This window comes from Nannospalax galili, unplaced genomic scaffold, assembly GCF_000622305.1.
Source record: "Nannospalax galili isolate Female #2095 unplaced genomic scaffold, S.galili_v1.0 scaffold511, whole genome shotgun sequence".
Taxonomy (NCBI): domain Eukaryota; kingdom Metazoa; phylum Chordata; class Mammalia; order Rodentia; family Spalacidae; genus Nannospalax; species Nannospalax galili.
In genome coordinates this window covers 1,909,491-1,927,490 of record NW_008331831.1, presented here as the reverse complement: position 1 = coordinate 1,927,490, position 18,000 = coordinate 1,909,491, and the positions used below count along the sequence as shown (strand labels likewise).

Genomic DNA, 18,000 nt, shown 5'->3' with positions numbered 1-18,000 from the left:
TGTAAGTGCAGTGCAATGCCGCGGAGGTCAGAGGAGGGCTTCGGATTCCCCTGGAATTGGAGTTAAGGACGGTTTGTTGCCGCCATGTGGGTGCTGGGAATCGAAACCGGGTCCTTGGCAAGAGCAGTCAGCTCTTAACCGCTGAGCCATCTCTCCAGTCCCTGCATACTTCAGTTTATTATAAAGTCCTCTCAGTAAATGTGATACATAGAACCTAGTCTCCCCATTCTCATCTCTTCTGGGCACATTAGCAAGAGTCTTGTTTGTACAGACCCATCGTTTATGGAAACTGAGAGACACTTTAAAAAAAAGGAACACTACAAGCGGAATACCGGTGTTTCAGCTGTGTAAGAACAAGGACCACGTTGCCCAGCGGTGCCAGACAGCAGATGTGCACTGCACACGAGCACACCTGCTCACCCTCAAGCTCCAGTTCCATTTCCACTCCCTCCCTCATCCCGCCCCTCTCTTCTGAACCCCTTCTGACTCCGCCTCTGCTCCGTTGGCCACGCTTCTCGCCCCAGTCCCCGCCTCCACTCCTGCCCGCCCCTCCCTCTCTCGCCCCAGGCCCCGCCTCTGCCCTGTCCGCCCCTCCCTCTCCTCACCCCCGCCAGGCCCCGCCTCTGCCCTGTCTGCCCCTCCCTCTCCTCACCCCCCACCCCAGGCCCCGCCTCTGCTCTGCGTGCTGCGCTTCCTCCCCGCAGTGGCTCCCTGGGTGAAGTGCGTGCTGCTGCGTCATCGACAGTGGCCGGTTTGAATGAGAATTGTCGCACCGGAGCTGCCGCTACCCCCGCGCGTCCTCCCTGGCCGCAGCTACTAGCTGCGTCTGGTCCCTCTTCTGCCCTTGCCAGACCTAGCCCCTCGTGTGGTCGCCTCCCTCCACCGCCCGCCATGCCGCTGTACTCGGGTGAGCCGAGTCCTCGCCTCGTGCCCTCGTGGTCGCCGCTAGGCCTCCGCCCAGGACGGGCCTGCAGAGGCGCACGGGCCGGGGAGGGCCGGGGTGCGGGGTGCGGGGTGCGGGTGGCGGCTGCGCGAAGCCTCTTCCGCCCAGTCCTCGGTGGGAGCCCTGGCGCGCGTGGGACGCTTTCTGCTGGGCTGCTGGGTGTAGGGGGTGGGATCAGGAGTTGCGACCAGGAAACATCAGAGTCATGACTCTGCAGAATACTTTCTGATGCGGTTCTAGTGAGCTGGAAAGGTGAGGGTGTGGCCTGGGCCCTGGGGGACCAGGCTGGGGGTGCAGTGTGATTGCTTTGAGGTGCTCAGTGATAGCTGTGCAACGAGCAGGGAAGAAGGCTCGGGGTGGAGAGACCTGGGAGTAAGGTTTGCTAGCCTGCCGTCTGCGTGGAATTGCTCTCAATAGCTGCCCTTCGCCCACCCCTCTGGCTCTTTTGTACCAATTTTAATTCTAGCCCAAGGTAGACTGTAAACCAGTTCGTTTCAATTTAAGTATACCTTGTACTGGACTTCTATAACCGAAACTTAGTGTTAGCTTTAAGAGGTAGATGAATACAAATATGGGGGAATGCCGTTTCTTTAATTTTGGCATTTGAAAGGAGTCATTTGCTTGAATCTGTCCAAGGTATTGACCAGGGTCATCTTTAGTTAATGGACTTCACTGTTTACTAATTTAAAATGGCAACTAATAGGTATACGGTGTCCCCAGTTGGCTATGGGGGATTGGATATGTAATTCATTATTTCTGACTCTCCATTCTGGTGTACATAATTCCTTTATTAGAGATTAAATTTTTATTTTTGAGACAGGTTCTCTAGCCAGCTGGCTGGCCTGGAACTCCATATGTTCACCAGATCCACCTTCCTCTGCCTTCCCAGTGCTGGGATTAAAGGTGTGTATGTCATCATGCCTGGCACCCTCAGGTGAATTTCTGATAGTCTAGAATCTGAAATCCAATGCTTTAATAAGTCTAGAATCTTTAAGTCCCCTTTAAAAATATTTGTTATTTTTATGTGTATGAGTGTATTGCCTGCATGGATGTAAGTGCACCTGTATTATGCAGTACCTGTGGAGGTCAGAAGAGGGAACTGGAGTTAGGACAGTTGTTAGCCACTGTATGGTGCTTGGGGACCAAACCCCTTGGTCCTCACAAGAGCAGTCAGTGCTCTAAAGGCTGAGCCATCTCTGTAGCCCCACAAGTCCAATGTTTTAATAGTTACCCAACCATTTTCTTAAGTTACAGTGATTGGCAGAATGATTCTAGAAATAATCTATTTATTCAATATAGAATCTAGGGGGTGTGAATTAAGTAATACTTCAGTAGATTGGTAGGTTCACACACAACAAAACCAACCTCTTTGTTCCTACACAAAAATGCCACCAGTCGCTAAAATTTTTATCTTTAAAATTATATGGTAAGTCAGATCTTTTCCTTGTCCCCAAATGGGGGTATTGAAGTAGATTTCTAAGATCCTTTTCTTAAACATTTATATTCCCAGGATCAGCAAAAACCCCAATTAACATTAAAGTGAAGAAGACATTTTGAATGCTGTTTCATAAGTTTTAGTAGAAAACTGTCTAGATTTTTTTTAATAAATAATTTTTAAAAAATTAAAAAAAACCTCAATATTGTGGTCTGAGGAGCATCCATACTGGTGCGTATAGATCAGATCCATTAATCTGAAGTTAATGATACTCTGCTTTTAAAATCTAGAGAAAAGCAAGAGTATTCTCGCAGAGAGCAGTGCAGTAAGCTCTTCAAAGCATAAGTCCTTGTGCATTATTCAATAATTCCTGGAAAAGCAAGGATGGAGGTGCACTCCTCAGATCCCAACACTTGAGGAGTAGAGGCAGGTGGATCTCTGTGAGATGGAGGCCAGCTTGGTCTACATAGAGAGTTCTAGGCCAGCTGGGGCTACAGGGAGACCCTGTCTCAAATAACAACAATAACAACAACAAACCCAAAACAAAAAAAAAAATTCCTGGAAGATACAGGCATAGAGCATGATCATCTTCAACCTCATGGGACTTACCTGCTCTACAAGGCAGTCCATCTGTTCATTCCAATGTACATTCCCATCAGCACTAACTCTAAGAGCTCCTTCTTTCCCATTCTGAGCAACTTTGCTAGTATCAGACTTAATAATGATTGCCAAACTACTAGATATGAAACACTTCCTTGGTATTTTAATTGGCATGTCCCGTTATGTTAGTGAATAGGCCTCTTCTCACAAGCTTGTTGATTAACTGTTGAGATTCTTAAGTGGCTAAAGATAAGTACAGTAAGATTATTGAAAACCTACTGTGTGCCTAACACAGAGCTAGAGCTAGAGTTTTTATATATGTTGTTTTGCTTTAATAAAAATTCAACATAAAAATTCAACATAATAGTTTTTTTTTTTGGTGTTTTTGAGACAGGGTCTCCCTGTAGCCATAAACTGGAACTCACTATGGAGACCAGGCTGGCTTTGAACTAAAAGAGTTGGCCTGCCTCTGCCTCCTGAGTGCTAAGATTAAAAGTGTGCGCCACCACACCTAGCTTGAGCAAAAAGTTTTAAGTAGCCCATAGAGATGTGGCTAAATAAATTTCAGATAGGTTCTTCTCATTGTTTTTCTTTTTTTTTTCCTCTCTCTCCTGAATGAGCCTTTTTATTGTGGTAAAATTTACCTTGTAGGAGTGGGGTCTGCTTATGTCCTTTGCCCCTGGCTCTAACTTCTCATCTCAAGCTGTTCTTCTGCCTCAGTTCCCTGAGTAGCTGAGATTATTATAGGCACTTGTCACATCTTAACCATTTAAAAAATTTTTTATTATTTTAATTTTGTTTGTATGAATGTATTGGCTGCGTGTAAGTGCACCCATGTTGTACGATGCCTGCAGAGGTCAGAAGAGGGCATTGAATCCTTTGGAATTGGAATTACAGATGTTAGCTGCCATGTGGGTGCTGGGAACTGAACCTGGGTCCTCTGCAAGAACAGCCAGTGTTCTTAACCACTGAGCCATCTCTCCAGCTCCCCAAATTTTTTAAATTAAAAAAAAAAATTGTTTGGTCTTTTTGAGACAGAATCTCCTTGTAGCCCTAGGTAGCCTGAAACTTTCTCTGTAGACCATGCTGCTCTTGATCCCACAGAGATCCACCTGCCTCTGCTATGATTAAAGGGATGAGCCCATCCATTTTTTAAGTGTGAAGTTTTATGTCACTAAGTTCATACACATTTTTTTTTTTTTTAATGGTCTTTTTGAGACAGGGTCTCCCTGTAGCCCCAGCTGTCCTGGAACTCACTATGTAGACCAGGCTGGCCTTGAACTCACAGAGATCCCCTGCCTCTGCCTCCCGAGTGCTGGGATTAAAGGCATGCACCACCAGCCTCATACACATTTTTTAAAAAGATTTTATTATTTTTATGTATATGTGTATATTGCCTGCATGTAGGTAAGTGCGCCCGTGTTGTGCAGTGCCCGTGGAGGACAGAAGAGGCTGTCGGATCCCCTGGAACTGACTTTATGGACAGTTGTTAGCTGCCATGTGGGTGCTGCGATTTGAACCTGGGTCTTCTCCAGGAATAACTTAACCGCTGAGCCATCTCTCCAGCCCCCTCATTCACATTTTTGTGTAACCATCATTATTTCCAGAACTTGTTCATTCTTAAGCTGAAACTCCATTAAAACACATTTCCTCCTTTTTGAGTACCGTAGCCTCTGGAAACCAACATACTCTTGGTCTTTACGACTTTGACGTCTTTGGGTACCTCATATACATGGAATTATACAGTATTTGCCCTTTTATGACTGGCTTTACATAATGTCTTCAAGGATGATTTATGTTGCACATGTAAGAATTTTCTACTTAAGTCTGAATATTCTCAGTTGGGCTTCTTCATTCCCCCTCTCACGCCCCATCTTCTCCTTTCTTTCCCTTTCCATTTCTTTTCCCTTACTCTTCTTTTGTTCAGGGATCGAATCCAGGGTCTCATACATGCTAGCAAGCACTGAACCACTGGCTGCATCTGCATCTTTTTTTGTCTGTTGTGAATGGGGCTGTAAGTAGCTGAGTGAACAAGTAAACATTTTCTGTACTTCTGGGAGGAGTTGAATATAGCAATCCTGTGTTGAATTCTTTTTTTTTTTGAGGAAATACCTGCTGCTTCCCCCCCACAGCTGCCTTTACATTCTCAGTAGAGTGCACAGGTTTCCAGTTTCTTCACGTCCTTCTCAAAACTTGTTTTCTGTTCTAAAAACATTTTTGGGGTCAGCAGATGGCTCACTAGATAAAGACACCTGCTGTGCAAGCCTGGCAGCCTGAGTTGGCTCTCTGGGACCCACATGGTAGAAGGAGAGAACTGACTCAAGTTGTTTTCTGGCCTCCACATGCTGGGAATTGAACCCCATGCCTTCTGCATGCTAGGAAGGTGCTGTACCCCCGAGCTACAGCCATAAAGTTGAGTTAGATTTAGTAAAATGTTATTCATTACTTACTGCTATGCATATTATTTGTTTTGGGCATAAGATGAAGGATATAGTTTGAATATGTTATCCCTAAGGATTTTCTAAATTTGAAGTCTGTAAATGAAAAAAAAAAAAAGAAAAAAATTATGGTTTTGTTTACAGTTACGGTAAAATGGGGAAAGGAGAAATTCGAAGGTGTAGAATTAAATACTGATGAACCTCCAATGGTGTTCAAGGCTCAGCTTTTTGCATTGACTGGAGTCCAGCCAGCCAGACAAAAAGTTATGGTGAAAGGAGGAACATTGAAGGTAATATTAGTTAAATTATATAATATTACTATTATATAATAAAAATGATTAACACTAGTAACTATGTTTATTGTTAATGTAGCATTTGAAGTATTTTTTTTATACTGGCTGAAAGTATGACAGTATATACTATATTGCATTCAGACTTTATTAGTGAAGTGGAACATGGGAAGAACATTATGCCTATTTCAAAATATCATTTAAAATTTTTTTTATGTACCATTAAATTTTTTTTTGCAGAGAGAACCTCTGTTTTAGGAGTCAGAGGAATGCCACGTTATAATTATCTGTAATGTTGGATTTTTCTTTTTCCTGTAAAGATATGTTAATTTAATTTTTTGGACTAATGTAAAATTGGTTTATGTACCTTTAATAATTTTATGTTACAGAAATGGAAATTTTTATTGTTAAAAATGCAGTAGAAGTAATTCGTTATTCAAGAGAATCTTACTGTGTAGCCCTTGCTGGCCTGGAACTTACTCTGTAGACCAGGGTGGCCTTGAACTCACAGAGATCAGCCTGCCTCTGCCTCCTGACTGTGGGATTAAAGGTGTGCATCACCATGCTTGGCTGCCTAATTTATTTTTAAAAAAATAACAGAGGGACTGGAGAGATGGCTGAGCATTTAAGAGTACTGGCTGCTCTTGCAGAGTACTGGGGTTATATTCCCAGCCCCCACATGGCAGATAACAACAGTCTCTAACTCCAGTTCCAGGGATCCAATACCGTCTTCTGATCTTTGCATTGCATGACACAGGTGCATTTACATACATGTAGGCAGTACACTCACTCACACATAAAAAGAATAAATAAAATTTTTTAAAAAGTGAAAAAATTATTTAACGTATTATATAAATTAAGAGATTAAAATATAAATACGTAATAGAAATTAGTAAATATTTTGGATGCAAATGATAATAAGAATGTGAAATTTTATCTTTTATTTTTTTGAGGTCAGAAGAGGCTGTCAGATCCCCTGGGACTGGAATTATGGACAGTTGTTAGCTGCCATATGGATGCTGGGATTTGAACCTGAGTCTTCTGCAAGAACAACCAGTGTTCTTAACCACTGAGCCATCTCTCCAGCCCCAAGTACCTGGAAATTTTGTCAAAAGAGGGAGTGGTCTGTGGGCATAATTTGTTGCTACACAGTGCCTAACGTGTTAGGCCTCGAAGACTGATGCCCAGCACTGTAAAAAAATAAAGAAAAAGGAACTAATGTTTTCTGGTGAGGATAAGGGTTTAGCTTCAAAATATCTATAGGACCAATGATGAATGGCATTTAAAAAAGTCTTAATCATCCTTCCCTGAAGTGGACATATTTATTAATTGCCCCTAGATATGAAATTTAGTACTTGAGATCCATTTGTTGAAGAGTCTCTTGACCTTGGGTGATAAATTATTTAGTCATTTTAGTTATTTAGACCTTATTTCAAAAGTTATTCTTCATTCTTGGGGCTGGAGAGATGGCTCAGCGGTTAAGAGCACTGACTGCTCTTGCAGAGGACCTGTTCCCAACTCCCACATGACAGCTAACAGTCATCTGTAACTCCAGTTCCAGGGTATCTGATACCCTCTTCTGACCTCCATGGGCATTTCAGGACACAGGTGTTTTTCACATACATGCAGGGAATACACTCATACACATAAAATAAAAATAATAAAAAGTTTTTTTTTTGTTTTGTTTTGTCTTTTTGAGACAGGGTCTCCCTGTAGCCCCAGTTGTCCTGGAACTCACTATGTTAGACCAGGCTGGCTTTAAACTCACAGCGGTCCGCCTGCCTCTGCCTCCTGAATGCTGGGATTAAAGGCGTGCACCACCATGCCTGAGTAAATAAAATATTTTTTTAAAAAAAGTTATTCTTCATTCTTGTCTTATGCTAGGTGCTAATTAGCTCTTTTGGTTCTAAATATGAAACATCGGGATCTGTCATTTGCCAGCAGTTAAGTGTTTAGTTCTTGTTAACTGTTTATTTGTATGTTTTTAGTATGTGTTGCTGCCAGTACTGTTCACTGGTTTATATTGTGCAGTTTAAGCAGTTGTTAGATCCTTGTTTAAAAAAAGCTTTTCTTGATTTCAGTAATTTCGAATAACATCTACATATAGATTGGGCCTGGTGGCACATGCCTTTAATTCCAGCACTCTGGAGGCAGAGGCAGGCAGATCTCTGTAATCAGCCAGGACTGCACAGTTAAGAGTCCGTCTCAAAAAAACACAAAGCAAAACAACCACAGTCTATGTAAGGATAAATTTTATTTTGAGATAACTTCAAATTCAATAATTGTGCAGCGTGGCTAAATGTGTTCTATTTTGTCTTTGAAACAGGATGATGACTGGGGGAACATCAAAATGAAAAATGTAAGTATTAAGTATACTTACTGGTTACTATAATGCGATAACATAATTAATTCACCAGAGTAAATTCCATGGGCCTTTTTTCTCCCTCTTATCCAGTTGTTGAGCACCATTTATTCAATTTTTTTTTTCTCTTTAGTTAACTTGTATTAGACCCTTTCTTGAAAAATCAGTTGTGGTTCTATTTTGGGGCTCTTGCTTAATTGAACTAACTGATTAAAGTTATTAGTATCACATGGTCTTGATGACTGAAGCAAGTGAGTATTGAAACAAGATAGTGTAACTTCACCTTTGTCCTCTTTTCAAGGATATTTTAGCTTTTTTGCATTCAATTATAATTTTAGAATAAGTCAGTTTCTGCAAATGGACTCTTAGGGCTTTGTTTGAAATTACATAGGCCCTTAGGTCAATCTGAAGAGAATGAACATAAATTGAGTATTAAATCTTTGAGTATGGTATATTTTATATTTTGTTTAGGTCTTTAAAATTTTTTTTATTGTTCATTTTAATGTTAGGTACATGAGTGTTCTGCATATGTCTATAAGTGCAGCATCTGCATGCACTGCCCGCAGAGGTCAGAAGAGGGCATCATATCCTCTGGAACTGGTGTTAAGGATGGTTGTTAGTCACTATGTGGGTGGAAGAGTGGCCAGTGCTGTTAACCACTAAGCCATCTCTTCATCTGTAACCACCTCCGGGGCATCCTGTGCCCTCCTCTTTTTTTTTTTTTCTTTCGTCTTTTTGAGACAGGGTCTCCCTGTAGCCCCAGCTGACTTGGGACTGGTCTCCAACTCCTGTGCCCTCATCTGACCTCCAAGGGCATTGTATGACATGGGTGTACTTACACACATGCAGGCAGTACACTCATAGACATAAAAATAAAAAATTGTTTCCCAATACTATATTTTTTTAAGTTTATTTCTGTCTTGTGACTAATTAATTTGATAGTTTCAGTATTTTTTTGTATATTGTATTGAGTTGTTTACATATATGGGAACATTATCTGCAAATTATGAGTTCACTGTTTCCCTTTTAATCATTATGACTTTTATTGGGTATAATTGATAAACGTTTAATCTTATCTTTTTCAAGTTCATTAAAACTTAATGGCTGTTCAGTGTTAAGTCACTTTTCTATTTCTTGTTAATTTCTTTTGGTAATTTAGTCTCATTGACAGCACCCCCCCTTCCATCCCCCATCTTTGGGGTTGGGGGCTGCTGTATGCCCTTTCCCACTGAGAGGTGCATTCCCAGCCTACTCCCATTGATTCCTATGTGTTGTCCAGGTGGGCTTTGCCTAAACCTCACAAATGGGATTAAAGATGTGTGCCACTGCCCTGCAATTTTTAACATTAAAATTATTTTCCCGTCTATATTCAGTTCTTAAATTTCTTGGCTTTGTGATGTCTGTGCACTCTTAAATGTGACTAACCACAAAGAGTTTGTTGTATGTAGGCTTTATCCATTGATATTTATTATATTAGATAATAAGCCTGAGAAATTTAAAAAATATTATTCATTCATGTAAAAATAATAACAAAAGAGGCTGGTAAGATAGTTGAGTGGGTTAAGGGTGCTTGCTGCCAAGCCTGGTGATGTGTTTTTGATGATTAGAGCTCACATGGTGGAAGGAGAGACCTGACTCCCACATGTTGCCTTTTGACCGTCCCTTGTATGCTATGGTGCATAAATAAATGTCAAAAGATATTAAATAAAAAAGGACTAGAAGTATATAGCTTGTTGATAGAGTGAATGCTTGGTGTGCACAAGGTCCTGTGCCTTACACCCAAACAGGCAAACCAGTCTAAGTAAAAACAGTAACTATGTGATGTGTATTATATTTAATAGTATGTGTATATATAACTATGTATCTATGTATGGGTCTATATGTGGATATGTGTACATGTGAGGGTAGTTATCCAGGGAGTCCAGAAGAGGATATTGGATCTCCTGGAGCTAGAGGTCCACGTGTAGGTCCTCCACAAGAGCAGTAAACATTCTTAACCACTGAACCATCTCCTCTAGCCTCTAACAGTGTTCTCTCTCTCTCTCTCTCTCTCTCTCTCTCTCTCTCTCTTGTCTCCCCCTCCCCGCCAGGGTCTCATTATTAGCCCTGGTGGGGGCTGTCCTGGAACTCATTATGTAGAGTAGATTGGCCTTGAACTCAACAGAGGTCTGCCTGCCTCTGCCTCCTGAATGCTAGGATTAAAGGTGTGCACCACACGCCTGGCCTAACATGAATTAATTTCTTTCTTTCTTTCTTTCTTTCTTTCTTTCTTTCTTTCTTTCTTTCTTTCTTTCTCTTTCTTTTCTTTCTTTCTTTCTTAATTTTTTATATTATTTTTATGTGTCTAAGGATATTGCCTGCATGTAGGTAAGTGTACCCGTGTTGTGCCATGCCCATGAAGGACAGAAGAGACTGTTGGATCCCCTAGAACTGGAGTTATGGACAGTTGTTAGCTGCCATGTGGGTGCTGGGATTCGAACCTGGGTCTTCTGCAAGAGCAGTCAGTGTTAACCTCTGAGCCATCTCTCCAGCCCCGAAACATGAATTTCTTGAAGATAGCATATAGTGTGTGTGTGAGATGAAAGTAGAAGGGTAGAGTCTAAAGGTAGGAGGAGGGAACAGTAGAGGGTAATAGAGAAAGGCTACTGCATATTTATTACTTGATCTACATTTAAATGCATGTACACGTGAAAGCAGAATTGGAACTATGTGAGGGGAGAGGGATGAACAGTGTAAGGGATGAGGTAGAATTGGGGAGGGTAGTAGGGGAGCAGTATGAGCAAGTTACAGTGGTGTATATGGAAATGCCATATTCAATCTCATTTTGTATGCTAGCTAAAAAGAATTTAGTGTCTTGAATAAATGTAGATGATTTCGATGTTATACAATACGTCAATTTTGGTAATTTCTGTCTTGGAAGGAATTATTCCATTTCTGTTGAGTTAATTGGCATAATACGTTGATTTTTTAAATTTTACTTGTATAAGTGTATTGCCTGCATGCTTGTAAGTGCACCTGTGTTGTTCAGTGCCCGTGGAGGTCAGAAGAGGGTGTCAGATCCCCTGGAACTAGAGTTACAGATGGTTGTTAGCTGCCGTGTGGGTGCTGGGAACTGAACCCAGGTCCTCTGCAATAACAGTCAGTGCTCTTAACCACTGAGCCATCTCTCTAGCCCTATAAATGACATTGTTTTAATTTCTTCATTCTGTTTCAGATTTCTTAACCATTGCCATAGATGTAAATTTGCTAGATGTTAAATCATTTTGTAAAACTTCAAAACAGAATTTGATTACATTTATGTAATCGCATCTTTATGGTGATTACATTTTTTAATTTCAGTTAGAACCCTCTTATGTCCTTCCATTTACTTAGGCTTTTAAACATCCTTAAGCAAATCTTTATGTAGTTTTCTTACTAAAGTGCTATTTATTTCTTGTTACATTTGTTCTTTCTTTTGGGGTTTTGAGGGTCTCATTAGCCCAAGCTTGCCTCAAACTTGCTATGGAGCCCAAGCTGGCCTGGAACTCCTAACCCTCTGCCTCTACTTCCCAAGTGCTGAGATTACAGGTGTGTATCAAGCATGGTGCTCTTCTGTTTTTTTTTTACTGGTTATTGCTGGAGTATCCTTTACGTATTTACTTCCCAAGAAAGCTTTGGAAAAAGTTTCTTGAGCCAGGTGTGGTGGTGCACGCCTTTAATCCCAGCACTCTGGAGGCAGAGGCAGGCGGATCTCTGTGAGTTCGAGGCCAGCCTGGTCTACATAGTGAGTTCCAGGACAGCTGGGGCTACAGGGAGACCCTGTCTCAAAAAGACCAAAAAAAAAAAAAATTTCTTTAGTGATCTTAGTACTGCTTTGCTATTATAAAACGTCTCTGTAGAAATAAAAGAATGAAGGTTGATTCACATAGACAGTCTTAAGATTATGAATTTGGTGACCTTCCTAAAGAACACAGGCCCATTTAAAGTCACTCCACCTTTCCACCCCTAGATCCAGGTAAGATTTACCTTTTTGGCTAATGGAATCATGTGGCATGAATTCTTTAATGTTTTCCTTGTTCACTGAACATAAACATTTTCAACTTTTATTTTCATGTGTTTAATTTGTTTTGTAACAGGGAATGACTGTACTAATGATGGGATCAGCAGATGCCCTTCCAGAAGAACCCTCAGCTAAAACTGTCTTTGTAGAAGACATGACAGAAGAGCAGTTAGCATCTGCTGTAAGACACACCACATTTTATGTTGGGTCACTACTTTGTGTTTTGTTTTCAATTTCCTCTATTTTATGTGTCAGAGTGTTTTGTCTGCATGTATGTAAGTGAACCTGTGTTGTGCAATGCCTGTGGAGGCTGGAAGTTGTGGATCACTACTTTTTGAAAGACATTTACGATGTCTTTCAGAAAGTAGTATCTAAAGGTTTTGATTTAAGTATTAACATTGGTAGATGTTTTTAGCCATAAGAAAAAAATATTATTTTTGAAATTAGCTTAAATATATTCTTCTGTAGTCAGTGAGTCATAAAACTTTTTGTGTGTGTTGTATACTTTTATTGCTTTTCTTCAAGTGGTTTTACTTAGGCTTAACTTATATTTAACATTAAGTACAGTGTTCCTAATTCAGGGTTTGTGCTTTTAAGTCTCAAAACTAGAAGCTGTTTAGGACTATAACTAACATTGCTTTACAGATGAGGGTGTTATAAAATGTATACAAAAAAGACACAAATATAATATAAATTAATGTATAATAAATATGTATAGCCAGATAGCACTATTGAAATAGTTACTGTTTTATGAGGAAGAAAGGATCAAAGAAAAGTTTAAATGCTAGGATATTTAAATTATTAAAAAAATTTTTTTTATCTTATGTGTATGAATGTTTTGTCTGCATGTATATAAGTGCACCTGTTTGTGCACTTAGAGGTCAGAAGAGGCTGTTGGATCCCCTGGAACTTGACTTTACTGATGGTTGTTAGCCACCATGTGGGTGCTGGGAATCGAATCTAAGTCCTCTGCAAGAGCAGCCAGTGCTCTTAACCATTGATCCATCTTTCCAGCCCAGGTATTTGAATTCTTAAAACCATTCATGTTAAGCGGAGTTTATCCTGACTTTTTTTTTTAATAGTTCTGGGCATCAAACACAGGTCATACTATGCAAATGTTCTTCCACTGAGTACCTCCCAGCTCCTATCCTAAATGTGAATGCAAAATCAGTAACACCTGGCACTATCTAGTATCTTTTGAGATAGCCTCACTGTGTAGCCTGGACAGACTTGAATTCATGATCCTCCTTTCTCCTGGGTACTGAGATTGCAGGATTTCTCTAGCAAGTCCATCTCATTCTGTGAGTTGGTTATTTTAGGTTTTTGAAGTCTTTCTATGCATTTTTGCTATCTTTTTCTCTTGCCCATTCAGTAAGAGAGATAGGATTGATAGGGTTCTCTTGTTTTCCAGAAGAGAACTAAAACAGAATCATTGCCAGCATCATGCAAGTAAAAAACCTTTTGTTAGAGTATAAATTGACAGAGGTTGGTAAATGGTTTTTGACTGAGAGCATGAACTTTAGTGATGTCCACCTGTTGTGTCATTTTAGCAATGTGTTAATTCTCCTTTTTTTAATCAGATGGAATTACCATGTGGATTGACAAATCTCGGTAACACTTGTTACATGAATGCTACAGTTCAGTGTATTCGTTCTGTGCCTGAACTGAAAGAGGCCCTTAAAAGGTAAGACTGAAAAGAAATGGTCCAAATCTTTGGGTAGAGGCGACTCACATTTGGAGTAGCCCTGCTGTCACAGCATCTTGAGATTCGTTTATCATACCAATTCACTCTTGAGATAGGGACTCCCTGTAGTGCCAGCTGGTCTGGAACTGGTTCTGTAGATGAGGCTGAGGCGATCTCCCAGGGATCTGCCTGCCTCTGCCTCCTGAGTGCTGGGATTAAAGGCGGGCCACCACCATGCCCAGCTTAATTCACTCTTCTAATGTGCTTAGTGGTTTTTGTTAGACTTAGGCAAATATCACCATAGTATTTTTTTTTAATACCTCTCCTTTCCTAAAAAAGGAAACCCCTACTCATTGGTAATCACTTCTTTTTGTTTTTTGTGTTGTTGAGACAGGGTCTCCCTGTAGCCCCAGCTGTCCTGGAACTCACTATGTAGACTAGGCTGGCCTCAAACAGAGATCCGCCTGCCTCTGCCTCCTGAGTGCTGGGGCTACAGGCATGTGCCACCACGCCTGGCTGGCAATCACTTCTTTTAAAAAATTATTTTATGTGTATGAGTGTATTGCCTGCATGTGTGTAAGTACACCCGTGTCGTGAAGTGCCCATAGAGGTCAGAAAAAGGTGTCAGAGCCCTTGGAACTGGACTTACAGATGGTTCTTAGCTGCCATGTGTGTGCTGGGAATTGAACCCGAGTCCTCTACAAGAGCAGTCAGTGCTCTTAATCACCAAGCCATCTCTCCAGCCCTCTTAAAAAATTTTAAAAACATGTTTATTCTTTGAGAATTTGATACAGTTTTGCTCATATTTTGCTACCCACCTTCAGCCTTAGGCAGTCATTAGTTTCTGTTTTATAGATTTTCCATTTGGAGTATTTCATAAATGGAATCATGTGGTCTTCCAGCTGGCTTCTTTAACTTTGAATCCTAGTCTTAAAGGTTCGTTCATGTAGACCATTACTCTGTTAATATTTCATGATATACACACAGACTTTGTTCTTTTTGTGTTGATGGACATTTGGTTTGTGTCCACTCTTCGGTTATTACAGGTAGTGCTGCTGTGGACATTCATGTGCAGGTGTTGGTTTTTTTTTTTTTTTGGTCTTTTTGAGACAGGGTCTCCCTGTAGCCCCAGCTGTCTTGGAACTCACTATGTAGACCAGGCTGGCCTTGAACTCACAGAGATCCACCTGCCTCTGCCTCCCAAGTGCCGAGATTAAAGGCGGGCGCCACCACACCTGGCACCTGCAGGTTTTTGTAGACAGTCTGTTTGATCTCTCTAGGAGTAGATTGTTTGGCCATAAGGAAACTGTTTAAAATTTCAGTGAACTCAGAAATGGATTTCCAAAGTGTCTGTACCATTTTACATTTTTATCAGTGTGCAGTTTTCCATATTTGTACCTGTTCTTGTTACAGCCTGAATTTGACCACAGCCAGCCTAGAGGATGAAGTAGTTTTTTTTTTTTTAAAGATAGGGTATCCCGAAGCTACCACGCCCCACATTTGCCTATTTTTAATTGAATTAATTGCCCTTTTAAAAAATTCAGTAGTTGCTGGGCATGGTGGCTCACGCCTTTAATCCCAGCACTCGGGAGGCAGAGGCAGGTGGATCTCTGTGAGTTCAAGGACAGCCTGGTCTACATAGTGAGTTCCAGGACAGCTGGGGCTACAGGGAGACCCTCTCTCAAAAAGACCAAAAAAAAAAAGAGCCAGCTGTGTCTCCCCTCCCTGACAAAAAAAAGTCACCTAACTTGATTCTTAGTTTATAACTCTGTTAGACAAGTTGCTAGTTCTTATCTATGATGGGATTCTAAACCACAGTTTAAATTCTAGGCAGCTTTATAAGTGTAATTGTTCCCCATTTTAATAGTTTGTGCAGTGCTTTGGTAGAATTAAGAGCAAAGGGCTGGGGTGTAGCTCAGTTGGTAGAGTGTGTGCCTAGCACACATGAAGACCTGAGTCCGATCCTCAGCACTGCGTAAGCCAGACATGGTGCATATACCGATAATCTTACCACCTGGGAGGTAGAAGCAAAAGGATCGGGAGTTCAAGGTCAGCCTTGGCTCTCAGGAACATTGTGAGTTTGAGGTCAAAACTGGGCTATATGTGACCTTCAAAATAGAAAAAAAAGTAAAAAATGGAGAGCAAAAATTTGAAAGAATAACTAAAGATTACCAGTGAACAAGACATCATACTTACTTACCTTCGAGGTATTTATGGTCTAATAGGAAAATAAAAGACTGAGGAAGACAGGTACTGTTTTTGAACTGCTTTGATGGGAGATGTAAAAGAGTGCTTATTTAGAGGTGTGTAAGAAGAGTCTGGGGGAAGTTAGTGGTTAAATTGGGCAGGCATTAACCCTGCCAGGCTGAGAGGTAGTTGGAAAGTGAGAATGGACTGGAGAAAGTATTAAACAAATTTGTGGCAAATTTATCACAAGAAATGGTAACATGCACAGTAAGATGGGAGTATATACCGCATGGAGCGTGGGTGGTGGAGAATGTGATCCTTGGAGATGAGCAGTGCTCAGAGATCATTGGAGGGGTTTTGTTGTTATTTGTTTGGTTTTTGTTTTGCTAAAATAGGGTCTCATATAGCCCAGGCTAGCCTCAGACTTGCCCAGCCTGGTTTTTAAACTCTTTATTCTTTTCTCTCCACCTCCCAAGTTCTGTGGTTACAGATGTGGCCCACCATGCTCAGCTTTGTGGAGCAGTTTTGAAGGCATCCATACTTTGTGTGAGGCCACATGGAAGCTTCATTGAAAGGTTTTTAAGGAGAGTACTAACATTCACATGATTCTCTTGAGTTCTAGACACCTAAGGTTATAACATGGCTTGGTACAATCATACTAAGCCTTTGGTAATGTTTCAGAATACAAGTTTATTTTTACCTGTTTTTTCTTTTTGAGACAGGGTCTCCCTGTAGCCCCAGCTGTCCTGGAACTCACTATGTAGACCAGGCTGGCCTTAAACTCACAGAGATTGCCTGCCCTTTGCCTATTTCTTTTATCCTTATCAGATGATATACTGGTTGGTTCAAATGCCCTAAGTCGTCTCTCCAGTTCCATATAATTCTTGAATGAAGAAGGCCAGAAGAGAAAAAAATACCTCAAGAAATGTGAATTTGAGAGTGACCCAATATTTTTTTTTTTGCTAGTTTCTCATTTTAATTTCAGGATACATTTAATCATAATATAATACTTGAATGTTCCTAGGTATGCAGGTGCCTTGAGAGCTTCAGGGGAAATGGCTTCAGCACAGTATATTACTGCAGGTCAGTATGTGTACTGAGTGTATTTTATAGTCAGTAAATGGTTTTTTTTTTTTACCTGTAATGCACTTATCACCAGTTTTTTAACTACATTTATTTTATGTGCAGTGTGTGTGTGCACATATTGAGGTCAGAGGACAACTTGCATGAGTTGAGTTGATTGTCTCCTTACATCATGTGGGTCAACTTGTCGGACTTGGCTGCAGGCACTGTCACCAGTTGAGCTGTCTCATTGGTCCCTCATAGTCCTCCCTTTTTCTTTTGTTTTGGTCTTTTTTTTTTTTTTGGTCTTTTTGAGACAGAGTCTCCCTGTAGCCCCTGCTGGCCTGGAACTCACTATGTAGACCAGGCTAGTCTTGAACTCACAGAGATCTGCCTACCTCTGCTTCCTGAGTGCTGGGACTAAAAGAGTGCGCCACCATGCCCGGCCATAGTCCCCTTTTAATTAAAAAAATTTTTTTGTCCAATAGAATCTGGTTCTGATTGGACTACTTTTATTTATGTATTAAATAGCTTGGAGTATATCTGATTTACAAACCAGTGATGGGTATTCTTTTTGAAAATTAATCTGTTAGAGTGGAGCCAGTATTGTTGTCACCTTAGTACTTGGGAGCCTGAGGCAGGAGGAATTCGAGGTCAAGGTCACCTTGTCTTAAAATTAAAAATTGAAACAATTCTTTGGATTTTTTGTGTGTGTTCATGTTGGTGTATAGTTGTGTGTATGTGTGGGTGCTTGTGTATATGGAGGCCAGGAATCAACCTTAGGTGGTGTTCCTCAGGAACCATCTTCCTTTAATTTTTTTAAGACAGGGCCTCTCATTGGCCTGGAGCTTGCCAATTAAGCAAGGCTGGGTGGTCAGGGACCTGCCTGTTCCCCTCTCCCTAGTGCAGGGATTACAAGTGTGTACCACTACCTCCAACTTTTTTCCATGGGTTCTGGGA

The 18,000-nt window shown here is 40.9% G+C and overlaps 1 protein-coding gene across 2 annotated transcripts in view; it reads left to right on the top strand.

Annotated features, from left to right (window-relative positions):
• Positions 1-744: 744 nt before the first annotated feature.
• The window catches only part of Usp14 (ubiquitin specific peptidase 14), a 37,020-nt gene continuing 19,764 nt past the window's right edge, over positions 745-18,000 (top strand). The window contains exons 1-6 of one of the 2 annotated variants that reach the window (XM_008826960.3): positions 745-907; positions 5,561-5,706; positions 8,033-8,065; positions 12,184-12,288; positions 13,688-13,791; positions 17,003-17,061. In XM_008826960.3, the coding sequence (XP_008825182.1) occupies positions 892-907; positions 5,561-5,706; positions 8,033-8,065; positions 12,184-12,288; positions 13,688-13,791; positions 17,003-17,061 (463 nt within the window). In that variant the 5' untranslated portion in view covers positions 745-891. Of the gene's footprint in view, positions 908-1,044; positions 1,196-5,560; positions 5,707-8,032; positions 8,066-12,183; positions 12,289-13,687; positions 13,792-17,002; positions 17,062-18,000 lie in introns of those variants that run through there. The other variant, XM_008826961.3, reaches the window with a different exon arrangement.